The sequence below is a fragment of the Erinaceus europaeus genome, chromosome 8 (assembly GCF_950295315.1).
Source record: "Erinaceus europaeus chromosome 8, mEriEur2.1, whole genome shotgun sequence".
NCBI lineage: Eukaryota > Metazoa > Chordata > Mammalia > Eulipotyphla > Erinaceidae > Erinaceus > Erinaceus europaeus.
In genome coordinates this window covers 122,060,776-122,081,515 of record NC_080169.1, presented here as the reverse complement: position 1 = coordinate 122,081,515, position 20,740 = coordinate 122,060,776, and the positions used below count along the sequence as shown (strand labels likewise).

General features: G+C 43.9%; 1 protein-coding gene across 1 annotated transcript; it reads left to right on the top strand.

Moving 5' to 3' along the window:
* Positions 1-9,420: 9,420 nt before the first annotated feature.
* LOC103125061 (GTPase IMAP family member 8-like) lies at positions 9,421-20,089 on the top strand. Its single transcript, XM_016193746.2, has 4 exons — positions 9,421-9,537; positions 10,607-10,646; positions 13,999-14,044; positions 19,313-20,089. Exons 1-4 carry the CDS (start codon positions 9,476-9,478, stop codon positions 19,954-19,956), a joined length of 792 nt encoding a protein of 263 aa, XP_016049232.1. The 5' UTR covers positions 9,421-9,475; the 3' UTR covers positions 19,957-20,089.
* Positions 20,090-20,740: the final 651 nt, after the last annotated feature.

Sequence of the window (20,740 nt, the reverse complement as noted above, 5' to 3'; positions counted from 1 at the left end):
ACAGGGGAGAGAAAGACAGACACCTGCATACCTGCTTCACCACCGCCTGTGAAGTGACTCCCCTACAGCGGGGGGAGGGGGGCTTGCAACGGGATCTTATGTGGGTCCTTTAACCCGCTTCACTACAGCCCAACCCCCAGGGCAATTTCTTTACAACTTTTTCTTTTACCATCACTAGGGCTTCACCTCTTGAAGATGACTCTTTCAGATAGAAAGAGCTATAGGGGGTCAGGCGGTGGCACACCTGGTTAAGTGCACATGTCACCAAGCACAAGGACCCAAGTTCAACTCCCCTTCCCCAACTGCACGGGGTCCACTTCACAAGTTGTGAACCAGGTATGCAGGTGTCTGTCTTTTTCTCCTTCTTTTTATCTCCCTGAGCTCTCTCCGTTTCTCTGTCTTATCCAATTAAAAATTAGAAAATAAAGAGAGACAAAGAAAAAGAGGGAGTGAAAGACTGCAAAGAATCAAGGCTTCCTCCTATCTGCTCAGATCAGGCTGAAAACTAGGTCTCAGAGATGGCAGAGCAGTGAAATGCACATTGAGCTAACTGGTCATCCCTCCAAATTTTGAATTAACTTTGTTTTCACAGACTAGTGATTTAGATTCACTGCCAGATGGGGATGGGTGGTGGCTCAACTGGTTGAGTGCACATATTACAATGTGCAAGGACCTGGGTTCAAGCCCCAGCCCCTACTTGCTAGGGGAGAGCTTTGCGAGTGGTGAGGCAGTGGGGCAGGTGTCTTTCTTCTCTACCACCTCATTCCTTCTCAATTTCTGCCTGTTTCTACCCAATAAGTAAATAAATAAGATTTTAAAAATCAACTATTCAAAAAGAAAGATTCACCACAAGGTATCCTTTCATCCAAAGCTTGTCATGTCTATGATGAGGAAATTTATTAGGAGTTAAAGCAGTAATTCCTGGGAGTCTGGCAGTTGCACGGTGGGTTAAGTGCATGTGGCAAGAGGTGCAAGGTCCGGTGTAAGGATCCCAGTTCGAGCTCCCTGGCTCCCCACCTGCAGAGGAGTCGCTTCACAGGTGGTGAAGCACGTCTGCAGGCGTCTGTTTTTCTTTCTCCCTCTCTTGTATTCCCCTCCTCTATCCATTTCTCTCTGTCCTTTCCGGCAACGACAACATCAATGGCAGAAATAATAATAACAACAACAAGGGCAACAAAAATGGGCAAAATGGCCTCCAGGAGCAGTGGATTCACAGTGCAGGCACCCAGCCCCAACAATAACCCTAGAGGCAAAAAAAAAAAAACCAAAAAACAGTAATACCTAAAATAATAACCCATATTCTTATCCTATATAAAGGTAAATAAATTTCACATTCTGTATTAATGATTTAAAATTATTAACAAGATTTTAAGACCACCGGGACACAATTCCACACAGTTCCCACCACCTGAGTTCCGTGTCCCATCCCCTCCACTGGACGCTTCCCTGTTCTTTACCCCTCTGGGAGTCTGGACCCAAATTCTTTATGGGGAACAGAAGGTGGGAGTTCTGGCTTCTGTCATTGCTTCTCCACTGGACATGGGTGTTGGCAGGTGAATCCACACCCCCAGCCTGTGACTGTCTGTCCCTAGTGGGGCAGGGCTCTGAGAAGAGACTTTGGGACACATTGTTGAGGTTATTTAATAGCATAAAATTATATCTGTCTACATAGAAATAACGTGGCCTTGGGGTCTGATTAAGTGGTGGCATCTGGTTTATCAAACACGTAAGGACCCAGGTTCAAGACCCTGGTCCCTACCTACAGAGGGAAAGATTCACAAACAGGGAATCAGAGGTGCAGTTCTCTCTCCTTCTCCCTCTCCCCCACTCTCAGCTCTTTTCTGACTCTATCTAATAAAGCAAAAGTTAATAAATGATTTCGACTTCCGGAGGCGGAGCTACAAGCAGCAGATCTCTTTCTCTCCTCTCCTCTCCTCTCCCGGATCAACTAGGAATACCAAAGGAGACCACCCGGACCGAAACAAGACAGGACTAGAATGACCACAGGAACCCAGTAAATCACCCATGAGTACAAACACGCTGGTGACAGAGAGGAGAGAGGAGCCTAAAGAGAGATTAAGTGACTGCTAACAGTTCAACAGTTTATCAGTGGAGACACCACCTCCAGTCTGCTCCACAACAAGGGGACAGCTGAAGGGAGGAAAGGACTCCCCAGAGACTCACCAAGTGCAACTCTGAGTCTCCATTGCTACTACCCTTAGAATCTGGAGCAGCAACAGGGAGGGACACCAGGGTACAGAGATCTAACCAGGAAACTTGGTTATCTGAGGGGCTGTGAAAGTCTCTTTGCATAACCACTGAATTATCTCTGCCACACCCTGCTTTATCTCTTGGTCAGGAGTCAGTGATTAAGTGAAGAAGCCTATTGATAGTTTAAAAGCCCTCAGGCACCCATAGCCTACAGGGAAGAAAAAAAAAGAGGCTTTTACACCACCGAGCTCCAACTCAGGGATTGAAAAAAAACTGTTAACTTCCACCATGGTAAACCCTTTAATTAAATTACTTAGACACAAGTCAATCAAGGCAATAGTGATCAATAATTTGAAAAGTACTGATACAGGGAACTCATAACATAATATATAAAATGGTTAAAACAACAAGAAAAAATATTGGAGACTCGAACCAGGACAAGAGTCCAGCTAAAAGTCCTCCAGAGGGTGAAGCACAAAATAACGAGTTCAACATCCAAACATTAGCTAAGGAAATAATAACAGGAGTGAGTAAAGAATTTGAAAAAATTGTAATCAGAAATGCAGGAACAACAAATGAGAATATGGAAGAAAATTCTAATTATCTCATGGTTATTAGAGAGCTGAAAGCTGAAATCGCTGAGCTAAGAAGGCAGCTAGCTAAACAAGCTAAAACAGTATCAGAGAAGGGCAACAAAATAGATGAACTCCAGAAAGCAGTAGAGGTCAGAGAGAATAGAATCTATGAGGCTGAAGACAGAATTAGCAAGATTGAGGATGAATTAGAGACAACTAAAAAAGAAGTAAGAGATCTCAAAAATAGATTAAGAGATGCTGAAAACAACAACAGAGTCCTATGGGATGACTACAAAAGAAACAATATACGCATTATTGGCTTACCAGAGGAAGAAAGAGAAGGAGAGGAAGAAAGCATTCTCCAGGCCATAATAGCTGAAAATTTCTCTAGTCTAGACAACACCAAAGACATAAAGATTCAGGAAGCCCAGAGGGTCCCAAACAGAATTAACCCAGACCTAAAGACACCAAGGCATGTCATACTTAGAATGGAAAGGAATAAGGATAAAAAAAGGATCCTCAAGGCTGCAAGAGAAAAACAAAGAGTCACCTACAAAGGAAAACCCATAAGATTAGCAGCAGACTTCTCCATACAAACACTACAGGCCAGAAGAGAATGGCAAGATATCTATCGAGTGCTCAATGAGAAAGGCTTTCAGCCAAGAATACTATATCCTGCTAGTCTGTCATTCATACTAGATGGAAGCATCAAAACCTTCTCAGACAAGCAACAGTTGAAGGAAGCAACCATCACCAAGCCTTCCCTGAAAGAAGTTCTGAAAGGTCTCCTATAAACAACCAGACCACCACAAATAGGACATATATCAAAACACTCTAAAACTCTACAAGAGTGGCGTTAAAATATCTTCAATCTTTGATATGAATAAATGTCAATGGCCTGAATTCACCTATTAAAAGACACAGAGTAGGAAGATGGATCAGAAAACACAACCCAACAATATGTTGTCTACAGGAAACTCACCTAACTCAACAAGACAAACACAGACTTAAAGTGAAAGGATGGAAAACTATCATTCAAGCCAATGGCCCACAAAAAAGGGCAGGAACAGCTATTCTCATATCTAACATGATAGACTTTAAAATAGATAAGATTAAAAAAGATAGGAATGGACACTACTTAATGCTCAGAGGATCAATCAAGAGGACTTAACAATTATTAATATCTATGCACCCAATGAGAAGCCATCTAAATACATCAAACTTCTACTGAAAGAGCTACAGCAATATATTAACAGTAACACAATCATAGTAGGGGACTTTAACACCCCACTATCTCAACTTGATAGATGATCCAGGAAGAAAATAAGTAAAGACATAACGGAGCTAAATGAAGAGATAGATAAACTAGAACTATTAGACATTTTCAGAGTCATTCATCCCAAGAAACTGGAATACACATTTTACTCAAATCCACATGGATCATTCTCAAGGATAGACCATATGTTAGGCCACAAAGACAGCATCAGCCTATTCAAGAGCACTGAAATCATCCCAAGTATCTTCTCATACCACAGTGGAATTAAACTAACACTTAACAATCAACAAAAGATTAGTAACAGTGCCAAAATGTGGAAGCTCAACAGTACACTTCTTAACAACTTCTGGGTCAAAGAGGAAATCAAGGAAGAAATCAAAATGTTTCGAGAGTTCAATGAAAATGAAGACACAAGCTATCAAAATATTTGGGACACAGCTAAAGCAGTCCTAAGAGGGAAGTTCATAGCTATACAAGCACACATTAGGAAACAAGAAAAGGCACAAATAAACAGCCTTATTGCACATCTTAAAGACCTAGAAAAATAACAACAAAGTAATCCTAAAGCAACCAGAAGGACAGAAATTACTAAAATTAGGGCAGAAATAAATAACATTGAGAATAGGAAAACCATACAAAAGATCAATGAAAGTAAATGTTGGTTCTTCGAAAAAGTAAACAAAATCGACAAACCTTTAGCCAGACTCACAAAACAAAAAAGGGAGAAGACCCAAATAAATCGGATAGTAAATGAAAGAGGAGAAATCACAACAGATACTGCAGAAATTCAACATATCATGCGAGGCTTCTATGAACAACTATATGCCACCAAGCTAGAGAACCTGGAAGAAATGAATGATTTCCTATATATCTACCAACTTCCAAAACTAAGTAAAGAGGAAGTGGATAACATGAACAGGCCCATCACAGCTAATGAAATTGAAACAGTTATCAAAAATCTCCCCCAAAATAAAAGTCCTGGACCAGATGGTTTTACAAATGAATTCTACAAAACCTTCAAAGGAGAACTAATACCTCTACTTTTAAAAGTCTTCCAGAAGATTGAAGACACTGGAATACTCCCTGCCAGCTTCTATGAAGCCCACATCACCCTGATACCAAAAGCAGACAGGGACACAACCAAAAAAGAAAACTACAGACCAATATCTCTGATGAACATAGATGCGAAAATATTGAACAAAATTCTAACCAACCGGATACAGCAGTATATCAAAAAGATTGTTCATCATGACCAAGTGGGGTTTATCCCAGGCATGCAAGGTTGGTTTAATATACGTAAATCAATCAATGTGATCCACCACATCAACAAAAGCAAGACCAAAAACCACATGGTCATTTCAATAGATGCAGAGAAAGCCTTTGACAAAATACAACATCCCTTTATGATCAAAACACTACAAAAAATGGGAATAGATGGAAAATTCCTGAAGATAGTGGAGTCTATATATAGCAAACCTACAGCCAATATCATACTCAATGGTGAAAAACTGGAAGCATTTCCCCTCAGATCAGGTACTAGACAGGGATGCCCACTATCACCATTACTATTCAACATAGTGTTGGAAGTTCTTGCCATAGCAATCAGGCAGGAGCAAGGAATTAAAGGCATACAGATTGGAAGAGAAGAAATCAAACTCTCCTTATTTGCAGATGACATGATAGTATACATGGAAAAACCTAAGGAATCCAGCAAGAAGCTTTTGGAAATCATCAGACAATACAGTAATGTGTCAGGCTATAAAATTAACATTCAAAAGTCAGTGGCATTCCTCTATGCAAACACTAAGTTAGAAGAAATTGAAATCCAGAAATCACTTCCTTTTTCTATAGCAACAAAAACAATAAAATATCTAGGAGTAAACCTAACCAAAGAAGTGAAAGACTTATATACTGAAAATTATGAGTCACTACTCAAAGAAATTGAAAAAGACACAAAGAAGTGGAAAGATATTCCATGTTCATGGGTTGGAAGAATTAACATCATCAAAATGAATATATTACCCAGAGCCATCTACAAATTTAATGCTATCCCCATCAAGATCCCAAGCACATTTTTTAGGAGAATAGAACAAATGCTACAAATGTTTATCTGGAACCAGAAAAGACCTAGAATTGCCGAAACAATCTTGAGAAAAAAGAACAGAACCGGAGGCATCACACTCCCAGATCTCAAACTGTATTATACGGCCATTGTCATCAAAACTGCTTGGTACTGGAACATGAACAGACACACTGACCAGTGAAATAGAATTGAGAACCCAGAAATGAGGCCCCACACGTATGGACATCTAATCTTTGACAAAGGGGCTCAGACTATTATATGGGGAAAGCAGAGTCTCTTCAACAAATGGTGTTGGAAACAATGGGTTGAAACATGCAGAAGAATGAAACTGAATCACTGTATTTCACCAAATACAAAAGTAAATTCCAAGTGGATCAAGGACTTGGATGTTAGGCCAGAAACTATCAGATACTTAGAGGAAAATATTGGAAGAACTTTTTTCCACATAAATTTTAAAGACATTTTCAATGAAACGAATCCAATTACAAGGAAGACTAAGGCAAGTATAAACCTATGGGACTACATCAAATTAAAAAGCTTCTTCACAGCAAAAGAAACCACTACCCAAATCAAGAGACTCCTCACAGAATGGGAGAAGATCTTTACATGCCATACATCAGATAAGAGTTTAATAACCAACATATATAAAGAGCTTGCCAGACTCAACAACAAGACAACAAATAACCCCATCCAAAAATGGGGGGAGGACTTGGACAGAGTATTCACCACAGAAGAGATCCAAAAGGCCGAGAAACACATGAAAAAATGCTCCAAGTCTCTGATTGTCAGAGAAATGGAAATCAAGACAACAATGAGATATCACTTCACTCCTGTGAGAATGTCACACATCAGAAAAGGTAACAGCAGCAAATGCTGGAGAGGGTGTGGGGTCAAAGGAACCCTCCTGCACTGCTGGTGGGAATGTCAATTGGTCCAACCTCTGTGGAGAACAGTCTGGAGAACTCTCAGAAGGCTAGAAATGGACCTACCCTTTGACCCTGCAATTCCCCTCCTGGGGATATATCCTAAGGAACCCAACACATCCATCCAAAAAGATCTGTGTACACACATGTTCTTGGCAGCACAATTTGTAATAGCTAAAACCTGGAAGCAACCCAGGTGTCCAACAACAGATGAGTGGCTGAGCAAGTTGTGGTCTATATACACAATGGAATACTTACTACTCAGCTGTAAAAAATGGTGACTTCACCGTTTTCAGCCGATCTTGGATGGACCTTGAAAAAATCATGTTGAGTGAAATAAGTCAGAAACAGAAGGATGAATACGGGATGATCTCACTCTCAGGCCGAAATTGAAAAACAAGATTAGAAAAGAAAACACAAGTCGAACCTGAAATGGAATTGGAGTATTACACCAAAGTAAAAGACTCTGGGGTGGGTGGGTGGGTGGGGAGAATACAGGTCCATGAAAAATGATGAATGAAATAGTGGGGGTTGTATTGTTAAATGGGAATCTGGGGAATGTTAGGCATGTAAAAAAAAAAAGTAGAAACGCAAAACAGAAATTGACTGAATTTGGAGTATGGCACCAAAGTAAGAAAGCAGACTTACACTAGAGTTTGCAGTGAGTACCCCCCTAACACTTCCTCTCCGCTATTCCAAGCTTTGGGTCCATGATTGCTCAACAATTTATTTGGCTTTGTATGTTAACTCTCTTTTCAGTCACCAGGTTCCAGGTGCCATCAGGATGCCGGCCAGGCTTCCCTGGACTGAAGACCCCACCAATGTGTCCTGGAGCTCCGCTTCCCCAGAGACCCACCCTACTAGGGAAAGAGAGAGGCAGACTGGGAGTATGGACCGACCAGTCAACGCCCATGTTCAGCGGGGAAGCAATTACAGAAGCCAGACCTTCTACCTTCTGCAACCCACAATGACCCTGGGTCCATGCTCCCAGAGGGATAGAGAATGGGAAAGCTACTGGGGAGGGGGTGGGATATGGGGATTGGGCGGTGGGAATTGTGTGGAGTTGTACCCCTCCTACCCTATGGTTTTGTTAATTAATCCTTTCTTAAATAAAAAAAAATTTTTTTAAGTTAATAAATTAAATTAAAATAAATAACATGGTCTTTATCAGCTTTTTCTTGAAGTATCTGGAACTTTTAAGTCTGAGCTGTAGAGAAAGACTCAGAGACAGATGCCTACAGACTGGAAGGGACTAACTAGACAGGCTGCTGTCCTCATATGAAGATATTCAAGGGCTGGAAGGATAAGTCACAGGCAGAGTGCATGCATTGCCGTATGTGTGTGGCTGAGATTCGAGCCCAGACATAGGTTCCTGATAATCAAACAAGTTGTCCTGCATTTCATCTTACCGCCTTTCAGACACCAAGTTGCAGATGCTACTATGATGCCAACCTGACTTCCCTGGGAAGGTCACCAGTTTACCCTGGAACCCCACCTGCCCAGAGCCCTGCCCCACTAGGCAAAGATAGAAACAGGCTGGTGGTGTGGATCCACCTGCCAACACCCATGTCCAGTGGAGAAGCAGTGACAGAAGTCAGACCTCCCACCTTCTGCTCCCCATAAAGAATTTGGGTCCCTGCTCCCAGAGGGGTAAAGAATAGGGAAGCTTTCAGAGAACTGTGGTGGTGGGAACTGTATAGAATTGCATCCCTGTTATCTTACAATCTTTGTAAATATTATTAAATCACTAATAAAATGTAAAAAAAAATAATGTACCTTTTCAAAGCTTTGGTGCAGAGAAACACTTTGATGTAAACTGGGACTTACAGTGAATCTAGTCACTGCCCCTATGCTGGTTAAGTCCTCCCCCACTCCTCAAACACGTATTCTGAATGCAGAATTCTCTCTGGATTAATAAATGTGATTGATCCATAGGGAAATTTTTTTTTTTTTTAAGTGCTATGATAGCACAGCGGGTTAAGCGCAGGTGGCACAAAGCACAAGGACCAGAGTAAGGATCCCAGTTCAAGCCCTCCGCTCCCCACCTGCAGGGGGTCGCTTCACAAGCTGTGAGGCGGGTCTGCAGGTGACTCTCTTTCTCTCCCCCTCTCTGTTTTCCCCGCCCCTCTCCATTTCTCTCTGTCCTATCCAACAACAATGACAACAGCTAAAACAACATAACAAGGGCAACAAAAGGGAATAAATAAATACATATTTTTAAAAAGTGCTATGGTGCAAACATTTTTTAAGGAATTTCTGCCTCAGAAACACTTTTACAGGGAAAAAAAAAGACCAAGCCCTGGAAGCTGGCCCCGCCCCGCCCCGCCTTCCTGTCCCTGGCCTTCCTGTCTGTCTGCCACCACCCACTGCCAGCGTCCCACTCTCTGCTGGGGGGCAGCTCGCCGCAATGGAGAAACACAGGGACCCCACACGTCCCAGAGCTGCGACAGCCCAGGGGATCGGACCCAGGTGGGTGTCCGGAGGACTATGGGGGCCGGGTGGGTGTCCTGAGCTGCTTCTGGCAGGGCTAAGTCTTAGGGGTGCTGGTGGGTACCCAGATCTACAGCTCAGGCCTTCCAGGAGGAGGTGGGTGCATCTAGACGGTTGAAGTCCCCTCTGCCCCCATCCGCAACTGAGATGAAGGTTGACTGAGGGGAGGAAACAGGAAGCTCCTGCAGAAAGAGTCCCACTGCAGTGTGTGAGGGTGGGCGCGGTTGGGCTGAGAGAGTTGTCAGCAGGACCCTGGGGCCATAGGCTTCTGGAGTGGGGGTGGTATTTTGGGTGCTGAACACCCTCACTTTTCTTTTGTTTCCCCTTATTTTATTAGTGATTTAATATCGATCTACAAAATTATCATATAGCAGGGTCATAGCTGCACACCATTCTCACCACCAGAGTTCTGTGTTCCCATCCCCTCTATCAGAAGCTACTTGGTTCTCCCAAGATCACAGATGTGGGCTGACTATAGACCTAAAGCTGTCTGTCTGTCTATCTACTATATATAGCTTAGTGTGTGTGTGTGTGTGTGTGTGTGTGTGTGTGTGTGTGTGTGTGTGTGTGTGTGTGTTAAATACAATCCTGCCTTCTCTTCCTTTCTAAGTCACACCTACACCTGTTACTACTTCCGAGTGTCTCTGCTTTTGCTCTCTTCTCTCTCAGGTAAGAGAAACATTCCCTGGCTTCCTTTGGTGTTTTCCAGATTCTTTTCCCTTTCAGTGATGGTATAAAAACAAGATTCCTGGTGACAAATTTTCACCATGTCAGGACCCGTCTTCCTTGAGTGGCAGAGCAGGCAGACCCAGCCTATCTTCAGAGAGTGAGGAGACCCCACCATTGCTGTTCTGCAGTGAGGGCAGGTCCTGCAGAAGCCACAGGAAGGATTATAGTGACTATTGTGATGGAGGTGACCAGTGATGATTTTTTTTCCTGCTCCGGCATCTTCAGTCAGCCAAACTGTTGGGTTATTGTTCCTCCTCTTGTCAATCTGCCTGTGATGAGAATGTTGACATGTTGCTTGTCTTTTTTCTTGCCCCTACAGAATCACCTGCTGGTTCCAGAGACTGCAGAGTGGCTCCAAGGTGAGAAGCCTTGCAGAGTTCTCTCAGCCTCTCTTTGCTCTAGAGCTAGTGGGGTGAAATCCAAAAATATATGACAGCTTGCATTGTGTGATGGGAGATCACTGTAGAAACACAGTCTTACCATTGGTAGCAATAACAGTTGACTACTTGAATTATTATTCCTTTTTTTAATTGACTGAATTAATGGTTTACAGTAAATACAGTAATTTATACATGTGTAAAATTTCTCAGTTTTCTGCAAAATGTTCTCACACCACCCCACCCTCCTAGGCCCTCCCCCACCATCAGGCACCAGGAACTGAAAGCCCCCCACCCCCGCCCCAGAGTCCTTTACTTTGGTGCAGTAAACAAAACTCAGCCCACGTTCTGCTTTGTGTTTCCCCTTCTGTTCTGATTTCTCAACTTAAGTCCATGAGTGGGATCATCCCATCTTCATCCTTCTCTTTCTGGCTGATCTCACTTCACAGGATTCCTTCAAACTCCATCCATAATGAGGTGAAGAAGGCAAATTAACCATTCTTAACAGTTGAATGTTAATTTTATAGCCTGACACCTTACTGTATTGCCTGATGATTTCCAAAAGCTGTATTCTTTAGGTTTTTATATGGATACCATCATGTTATCTGCAAATAGGGAGAGTTTGACTTCTTCTCTTCCAATCTGTATCCCATTCATTCCTTGCTCCTGCCTGATTGCTATGGCAAGAACTTCCAACACTATGTTGAATAGTAATGGTGATAGTGGGCATCCCTGTCTAGTACCTGATCAGAGGGGAAATGCTTCCAGTTTTTCACCATTGAGTATGATGTTGGCTGTATGTTTGCTATATATAGACTCCACTACCTTGAGGCATTTTCCATCTGTTCCCATTTTTTGTAGTGTTTTGATCATAAAGGGATGTTGTATTTTGTCAAAGGCTTTCTCTGCATCTATTGATATGACCATGTGGTTTTTGGTCTTGCTTTTATTGATGTGGTGGATGACGTTGATTGATTTACGTATATTAAACCAACGTTGCATCCCTGGGATATAAACCCCACTTGGTCATGATGAACAATCTGGTGGGAATGTAAATTGGTCCAACCCCTATGGAGAGCAGTCTTTAGAACTCTCAGAAGGCTAGAAATGGACCTATCCTATGATCCTGCAGTTCCTCTCCTGGGGTTATATCCTAAGGAACTCAACACACCCATCCAAAATAATCTGTATACACATATGTTCTTAGCAGCACAATTTGTAATAGCCAAAACCTGGAAGCAACCCAGGTGTCCAACAACAGATGAGTGGTTGAGCAAGTTGTGGTCTAGATACACAATGAAATACTACTCAGCTATTAAAAATGGTGACTTCACCTCTTTCAGCCCATCTTGGATGGAGCTTGAAGAAATCATGTTAAGTGAAATAAGTCAGAAACAGAAGGATGAATATGGGATGAGCTCACTCTCAGGCAGAAGTTGAAAAACAAGCTCAGAAGAGAAAACACAAGTAGAACCTGAACTGGAATTGGTGTATTGCACCAAAGTAAAAGACTCTGGGGTGGGTGGGGGTGGGGAGTACAGGTCCAAGAAGGATGTCAGAGGACCTAGTGGGGGTTGTATTGTTATGTGGAAAACTTATAAATGTTATGCATTTACAAACTATTTTATTTACTGTCGAATATAAAACATTAATCTGCCAATAAATAAATTAAAAATAATAGTTGAGCAGTATTTCGTTGTGTATGTATACCACAACTTGCTCAACCACTCATCTGTTGTTGGACAACTGGGTTGCTTCCAGGTTTTGGCTATTACAAATTGTGCTGCAAGAACATATGTGTACACAGATCTTTTTGGATGGGTGTGCTAGATTGTTCTCACCAGGGTTTCACTACTCCAGGCTGATTTTTTTTTTCAGATAGGAGAGTGACAGGGAAGAGTGATTACAGCGCTAAGCCCTCCACCCTGCACTAGTGCTGTGGTGGTGGGGGGCAGGGACTTGAACCCAGGTTACAGGCATGTCTAAACAGGCACCTGCCCAACTGAACTATCTTGCCTTCTGTAAAGTATGACACTTTGGGCACTGGGGTCACTGTCCCTTATTGTAATGGTCACGTCACTGAGCTGTTTGAGACACGCTTCTAAGACAATTCAGACACTGCAGATAGCGTCAAAACTCAGGTAAAGGGTGAATGGGCACCAGTTATGTGCTGACTCTCCATCCTCCGCTGTCTGCCCTTTCCCGTCTCGTGGGGCAGTTCCATATGTTGCTAGATGTCATGGTAAAAGTAATATCATCTCAGCACTGGGGGTGCAGGGAGAGGAAGAGTTCCTGGACAGAGCTAGGGGCATGATTGCCGGGCTAGCTTCGCCAGAGAGAGAGATGAGGAACTCGTGGTGGAGTGGGAACAAAATGCAATGCCTTTATTGATCATACACAATGTTTTTTGTATGTTAGAAAGTGACAAGTGGGAAAAGGAAATGGCTAGGAGAGGAGGTGGAGAAGAGTGCGAAGGTAGAAAGCTTCCATAGCAGCTGTTGCGAAGGTCCTAACCAATGGGATTAACCAATACCCTGCCGGCAGGGCGGGTCTCAGGCAAAACAATGATTATGTAAATAGACCACACTATCAACAAGGTAGCATGGAGCAGGGGGGAGCTGGCTTAATGCCCAACATATGATTCCCAGCCCACCTTGGCCAGCCCACCTTTCATGGTGTCTGATTCACATCCTCGACTTCAGACGCTAGCCTCTGGTTCTTCTCCTCAGGTTATAGAAACTCAGACACTGGAGAGATCTGCTGTTACTGTTAGAGACTAGAGGGGCTAAAGCTAGGGTTTTTAGGAAAGAAATATCTTGCATTTATGGCATTGTGTGGTCCCTCTATATGAGAACAGCAAACAAGACTCAGCCTCCCCTTTTGTTCACATGAACAGTATCTATATGTTAATAACATTTCTTTATCATTATTATTTATTTATTATTGTATAGAGACAGAGAGAAATTAAGAAAGGAGAGAGAGAGAGACCTGCAGGCCTGCTTCACCACTTGTGAAGCTTTCTTCCTGCAGGTGGGGACCAGGGGCTTGAACCTGTGTCCTTGTGCACTGGAATGTGAGCTCTTAACCACTTAATCAGGTGCACTATTTCCTGGCCCCAGAACCCTGATCATCTATCATTCTTAGGGATAAACATCAGACTGTCAGCATGAACTGCCAACTTGCTCAGGTCTGGTGGAAGTAACCAGGACCTGACCATGACCTTGACTGGACCACATTCCCACCCTCACCTATGAGCTATATGCTTGAATCTTCAGTTTCATTTTGTACTAAGATGACTTTTAAATATGAGTATTACCCCCCTTTTATTTTCTAGGAATGTGTGAATGAAGATAAACCTCAGAAAGAAGAGAAATCATGTAGTAAGTTGGTTCTTCAAAATGTTAAGTTTAAGGGGCTGGCTGGTGGTGCATGTGGTGGAGTGCACATCTTGTAATGCACCAGGACCCAGGTTCAAGCCCCTCGGTTGCCCCACCCCTGCAGGGGGAAAACTTTGTAAGTGGTGAAGTAGGGCTGGAGGTGTCTCTTTGTCACTCTTCCTCTCTATGTCCTGCTACCCTCTCAATTTCTGGCTGTCTTTATCCAATAACTAAAAATAATTAAATATGTACATTTAAGATTCAATCTGTATTCTTTTGAATAGATGCATTAAAATGAATTGGAATCTCTTATATGATTAAGAAACATATAGAACTCGGATTCTTCACGAGTCCATCTGAATCCGTGGGATTCATGCTTCAGGAAGTTGTTCCAAGGACACCGAGGGCCACGACCAATGGAAGTCCAACTTGGTCTCCATCCAGCACAATTCCATTCCCTTTACTTAGTTCATCATTTGCTCCTGGTCCCATTTCTGATTCACCTTGATGGGTCCTTTCTTGTAGGCACTAGATTCTAGGGATAAAAAATAGGAAAGCTATCAGGAGAGGAGATGGGATACAGAGTTCTGGTGGTGGGAATTATGTGGAGTTGTACATCCCTTATCCTATGTTTTTTGTCAGTGTTTCCTTTTTATAAATAAAAATTAAAAATAACAGTTATAAAGCCCAGAGAGTTCTATAACTCCTCCACATGGGCAGAGTTTGAATGATTAAGAATAGAGGTCACAGACACCCAGAGTTTACAGTAGCAATTGGAAGCAGGGAGAAGCCAAGCTTGTCACTCAGTGGTGAGGGAAGAGTGAGTGATGGTCTTAGTGGAGTTGGAGAGTTTTCACTTCTCTATAAAGCAGATGGGAGGTGAGACCAGATGCACAGGTGCTTGGGTGACAGGCCCTTGGGAGGCAAATCCAGAACTGAAATGCGTGATAAATATAGTGATGTCAGAAGAGTAATATAGTTTTCATCTTGGAAACACAGTCATGGGATTGTAGGTCCCAAGTAAGCCACTGAAATCTTTCTGTTGGAAGGTAGATCAAATGGTGAACATTCCTCTTTGTGTTCAAGTAGATACTAGTAACTTGGTAAATAATTCATACTGTGGGAGACTTGGGTAGAGGTCAGATGGAAGGGAGATCACAGATCAAATAAAAAAAATGAAAGGAACTTCCTGGATTAAGACTGGAATTGTTGGGACTTGAATGTCTGAGGCTTCCAGTTGGAGCCTTGGTGGCAAATGTACCAAAGTGGTGTTCGGCCTTTCTCTCTCTCTCTCTCTCTCTCTCTCTCTCTCTCTCCCTCTCCCTCTCCCTCTCCCTCTCCCTCTCCCTCTCTCTCTCTTAAAATAATATGAAAACATTTTTAATATTTATTTATTATTGGATAGAGACATAAAGAAATTGATAGGGGAGGGGAAGAGAGAGAGGGAGAGAGACAGAGAGACCCCTGCAGATCTGCTTTACCACTTGTGAAGATTTACCCCTGCAGGTGGTGACCAGAGTCTTTGCACATTGTAATGTGAGCACTTAACCAGGTATACCACCACCTGGCTTCTGAAAATAAATCTTAAATGGTCTGAGAAGGGGCACAATTGATAACTCACTGAACTCTCAACCATGAGATCTTGTGTTTAATGCCTTGAAGCCCACACACCAGACTTGAGGCTCTGGTCCTTTCTCTTTCTCCCTATCTCTCTTAATAAATAAATAAGAACTTTAAAAAAAAAGAAGAAGAAAAAAGTAACTCTCCAAGTTTACATATTATTAAAATCTCTGACTTTGCAATTTTATTTATAGGGGAATTTACCCTGCATCATCAAAATCACACAGAGTAGTGTAGTGGGTATTGTGTTGGTCATGACGTGCCTACAGTCAACAATGAGATAAAAACTAGTTAGATAAGTGGTGGGTTCATTATTTTCATGACAGACTGAGAGCAAACAGAAGACCAGGGGATCCAACCTGATGTCTCTGGCATGAAATTCCTGTGACACACTGCTTCACTGTTTCCCCTGCTAAGTTTAGCAAGGTTGTAATTAGACTTTTTTTTTTTACCCTTTTTTCCCTCTAGAGTTATCGCTGGGGTTCAGTGCCAGCCTTACAAATCCATTGCTCCTGATGGCCACTTTTTAAATATTTTTATTGGATAGGAAAGAGAAAAAGTAAGAGAGGAGAGAGAGGAGAAAGATATATATAGAGAGAGGTGGGGAGAGAGAGAGAGACCTGCAGACATGCTTCACTGCTTATAAAGCTTCCACCCTGTCATTAAAGTTCAAGACTCGGGGGTGGCAGCAGGCCAGGCTAGCTTCGTGGCGGTAGACAGACTGGAGGACACACAGCTGGGCAGAGAACACAGTTTAATCTTTATTCACGAGCGGGCAAATCACCACACCATGTGCTTCTCCATCATTCTCCCCCGGCGGCTGCTGTGGGAACCTCTGGAAGTCCGTAGGGGGCACGCGAAACTAGCAGGGCTAAACCACAATCTCCCAGAGGTGGGGTGGCGAGACCAAACCAATGTGCAGTATAGCAACAATTCCTCCTTTTCTTTTTAACTAAATGACCATAGTATCATCAGTGTAGGGTGAACAGAAACCTATATCGTACAGGCTTTTTTTAAAAAGGAAACTGGCACAAACATGGAGGAACATGTAAGTGAGCAACAAGAACCAGTGTGCTGCCAAGGGAAGGCCTGAGGGGGACCCTTTATGCCTCTGGGGGGCGTTACTACCTCGACAGGCATTTTCTAGCATGGGGGCAGGGAACAGTCTAGAGTCCCAAGGCAGCTGGCTGCAGTCAGTGTTTGAGAAACCCAGCAGCATAAAGGGAAGCTGCTAGTTTTGTGCAACGTGTCCAAGAGGTGTACCAGTGAGTCCGAAAGAAATGGCAGTCCAAAGCAGATGTCCACCGAAGAATGCCAGGGGGTGGAACGTTGCATGAGGAAGGTCAGCTGCTGGAATTCTGCTTTTCTGTAGAGAACTTGACAGCTGCAATTTACATACTATGAAACAAAACCTGTATCAGGTTAGAAGTTTACCACAATTGATAACTCTATTACAATTGGAAGTCTTTTTTAGTATGATTTTAAGGTTATTTAAAGTTTAAACAATAAAATGTGGAAAGGTAAAAACAGAAGAATCATGAAAAAAAAGCCTCAGGCATGAGAATCATTAGCATAACCATAGAGCAATCTAACGTTTCTAATTGAGAAGGAATTTGAGACTTTTACATATCAACAAGTCTATTTAACCTTTTGTTACACCCATTCAAGATGGAGACACACCCTAGGTGTGCACAGGTTTTTTTTGACCAACTTAGTTAAAATATATTGATTTTTAACTAATTTTTACCTCAGACTTTAAATATAAGTTAATTTTATCTTTATGAGAAGTACGTTGAAAACCTTTCTCATTTAACTTTGTCTGGTAAGAATATAGCCTTAAAGTTATATTTTTAACCTTAAAGTTAATGTTTACCAAACTTTAAACACACACGTAAACATGGTCTTTAATACACAAGGAGAGAAACCTTTGTTACGAAGACATGTCATTTTAAACACGAATTTAGATCTATACTGTTTTAGTTGTTGGGGGATCACCTTCCGGAGGTGGCCTCCCGTGCAGCTCCACTTCTAGGAACTGTAGGTTGCGATCTCTGGATGAATCTCTGCGTATTCTGGCTTGTCTGCCTTCAGACCCAAGTTTGGGATCTCTGCCAGGGGCCCCAGTTTCGGCAGGGAGGCCGTGGTCTCCGGGTGGTCCAGGATCTACCCAGACTTCATAGCAGGAGGGCAGGCAGGCCAGCTGTACAGAAGGTGCGGGCCAAGGTGCCCCAAAGTGGCGGCCAGGATAGGCTGCCGCGGCCCTGCCCAACATGTCTGCTGCCCTGCTCCTAGCGGCCGAGCAGCGTGGAGGGAGCCCCCGCCCAATGCTGGTTCCTGCAGGCTGGCGTTGGACTCCTACAGGCTGGCGTTGGGTGGAAACCACAGAGTGGCACAGAACGAAATGTTCCAGAAACAGAGAAACAGTCTCGTGAAGAAAGGGCAGAGGCCGTTGGAAACCTCTTCACAAGCAGAAAAGAAGGCCATTATAGATAGGTAGGCAAAGTCTTCACTTATCTGGAGGGATGCTCAGGTCAGGTCCATGTGGGCACCATTTGTCGTTAATGTTCAGGGCTCAGGGTGCCAGCAGGCCAGGCTAGCTTTGCAGAGGTAGACAAAGACTCGCAGACATACAGCTGGGCAGAGAACGCAGTTTAATCTTTATTCACGAGCGGGCAAATCACCACACCATGTGCTTCTCCATCATTCTCCCCCGGCGGCTGCTGCGGGACCTCTGGAAGTCCATAGGGGTTCTGGGGATGGGGACAAGGGGGAGCACAAAACTAGCAGGGCTAAACCACAATCTCCCAGAGGCGGGGGGGGGGGCGAGACCAAACCAATGTGAAGTATAGCAACACCACCCTCAAGGTGGGGACTGGGGATTTGACCCTAGGTCCTTACACACTGTAATGTTTGCACTTAACTAGATGTGCCACTGACTGGCCTCCTTGCTTTCTATTTTATTTGTCATGACAGAGAGTAATTGAGAGAAGAAGGGGAGAAGAAAAAGTGTCCTGCTGGTGGGGAGCTGGAGGCTTGAACCATAACCTTGTGTGGATCCTTGCCCTTCTTCGTATGTCCACTTAACTGGGTGGGCCACCAACTGGCCATCTAATTAGACATCTTTAAATGTACCTGTTGAAATAGTGACCATCCACTGCAGTAACTGTGATTGATTTTTCATGGACAAAGAAGATGTGGCTGGAGGTCAATTAGTTGGAAATCAGTAGCTGAAGGAATAGTCAGAAACAGAACACAGAGATGGAAATGGAAATTAACTCTAAAGGTGTGAAAATTATAAAACCAGGGCACACTTAGGGCTCCAGGGAGTCAGAGAACTCTCCAGAAAAAAAACAGAGGGAAAAAGAGAGAGAGAGAAAGAGAGAGAGAGAGAGAGAGAATTTTCAGTTACAGGAAGAGTGTCCTCTCAGTAAGTGAGCACTGGGCAGAGCCTATGGGACAAGTCTTGCTCCTGAATTTGTAGCCCCTGATGCCCTGCTCGGCGTCCTTGCTGAGTGAGAGAAGGAGGCGCTAGGTGCAAGGGGACCTTAGTGATGGTCTCTGAGCATCTTCTGCCATCAGGTCTGGTCCAGCTGTGAAAGGTGTACCCAGGTAAGCCCATGGTCACTCACCTCTGCTACTTGTTTTCCACAGAAACCCTGAACATTGTCCTTCTGGGGAGAAGTGGAACTGGAAAAAGCGCAGCTGGAAACACCATCCTTGGAAAGAAGGAGTTTACGTCAGAGCTCCGAGCTCAGCCCGTCACCAAGACCAGCGAGAGCGCCACGGGGAGCTGGCGTGGGCAGGAAGTGGTGGTGGTGGACACACCGTCCCTCCTTGGCATGCCCGGTGAGGGAGAGCATCCGCCTACACCGAGGGAGGAGGCCGAGCACATTCTGTCTCTCTGTAAGAGAGGCAACACTGTGATGGTCCTGGTGTTGCAGCTGGGGAGGTTCACTCAGATGGAAGAGAAGTCTATGCGGGTACTCAGAGCCATCTTTGGGAAGGAAGTGGACAAACACACGATAGTGCTCTTCACCCGAAAGGAGGACCTAGGGTCTGAGAAGATTGAAGATTACGCCAAGAACACAGACAACAAGGCTCTTCGGAAGATAATTGAGAAGTGTGAGGGGAGAGTTTGCGCATTCAATAACAAGGAAACCGGGGAAGCTCGAGAAGCCCAGGTGGAAGAACTTCTGACGATGGCCAGTACACTGATAGAGAGAAATGGCGGCTACGTCTCCAGAGGCAAGGCTATCTCGGGGAAAAGAAATGGCTCTGAGCAGTCACACTGCTAGGGAACTCGTGGTGAGAGGCAACTCAGTGGTGGGTTAATCGCTCCACATGAGGGAGCCGCCAAGTTTAACAGAAGCACTTTCTAGGGCAGGGCAATGTTTCTCTTCCTCATCAATAAACAAATCTTTAAAATGCTGACAGAAAGCACGTGTTCATGACTTCACTTAGGAGCTAAAACTAAGTTTCTGCAGCCACCAAAAATTACTGGGGCTCCGTTAAGCCAGCACACGCCTCACGTTGGTGGACAGGAATGGGAGAACTGACCGGGTGGGAGGGGGCTTGAGAGGTGGATCCTCTCACCTGGCAGGGACTCAGCTCTTTGTAGGTTTATCAGGTATGAGTCCGGGGCAGGTAACTGTGGGAGGGGGTGTGGTGGGACCGGAAAGGATGAAATAATGTTGGGAAATCTGGGAAGACTTTTCAGAGATCAGGCTGATATTGAATGCAACAATCCTGCAACTTGTCAAGTCAACTTAGAGTCGAAACACCTGACTGGGACTGGGAGCCAGCTCACCTGGTGTTGGGTTCCTTGGGGCAATGGGCCAGCCTGGCTTTCATGTCACTGCCCGGTCTGTTGGCCTGGTGGAGAGCAGGGGACCTCGGGCCAGTGACAGCAAGGATGAGCTCACTGAACGGTCTTCCTTGTGGCAGCAGATGGTACAACAAACCAGCTCAGGGCAGTGGACAGAATGCTTTATTGTTTCAGTTGCAAGTTTATAAAGGGGTACCTGTGCAGGGAAGGCAGCCAAGCTGGCCAATGAGACCATTATCTCCTTATAAGGAAAA